This window comes from Egretta garzetta, unplaced genomic scaffold (assembly GCF_000687185.1).
Source record: "Egretta garzetta isolate BGI_Z169 unplaced genomic scaffold, ASM68718v1 scaffold1162, whole genome shotgun sequence".
NCBI lineage: Eukaryota > Metazoa > Chordata > Aves > Pelecaniformes > Ardeidae > Egretta > Egretta garzetta.
Genome location: NW_009258878.1, coordinates 57,598 through 58,144, shown reverse-complemented (window position 1 = coordinate 58,144; position 547 = coordinate 57,598). Strand labels below are relative to the sequence as shown.

At 63.8% G+C, this 547-nt stretch overlaps 1 protein-coding gene across 1 annotated transcript in view; it reads right to left on the bottom strand.

Annotated features, from left to right (window-relative positions):
• ELMOD3 (ELMO domain containing 3) overlaps nucleotides 1–547 on the bottom strand; it is a 16,898-nt gene that overhangs the window by 9,068 nt on the left and 7,283 nt on the right. The window contains exon 9 of the mRNA XM_035889429.1: nucleotides 316–443. Within this exon, the coding sequence (XP_035745322.1) occupies nucleotides 316–443 (128 nt within the window). The remainder of the gene's footprint in view (nucleotides 1–315; nucleotides 444–547) is intronic.

The window sequence follows — 547 nt, the reverse complement described above, 5'->3', positions numbered from 1 at the left end:
AGCAGCCCGAGACCTCCCCCGTTTGTCGCCCACCCCAAGGCGCCGCGACACAGCACCCCCCTGAAGGCGGCGGGCGATTCCATGACGGCTCATCGTTAAGATTTGAGATGCAAAATGAAGGGGAAAGCCCCCCCTGCCCCCCCGGGGTGCTCGGGTTGTTGAAAATCCCAGTGCGGAGGTGAAACGATGAGCGGTTGGGGTGATTTGGGCGTTGAACCCCGTGGGGTTGGGCTCAGCAGGACACGGGGGTGCTGAGAACGCACACAGTTTGTCCTCTGGGCCTGGCAAGGAGGGGAAAAGCGCGGGGGCACGCACCCTTGAGGAGGAAGCCGGAGTCGGCGATGGTCTTGTGCTGCCATTTCCAGACGCGGTAGAGCTGCAGAAAAGCCGCCGCGTAGAGGTCGTTCAGCACAGCGATGACTTGCTGCCTGCGGTTGCACTCCCTGAAACGGATGGGGAGGGGCTCAGCCACCGTCCCGGCAGCCGAGGGAGGGACCCCAAGATCTTTAAGGCCCCCAAAAACACCACCCAGCCCGGCTGCGGAGCC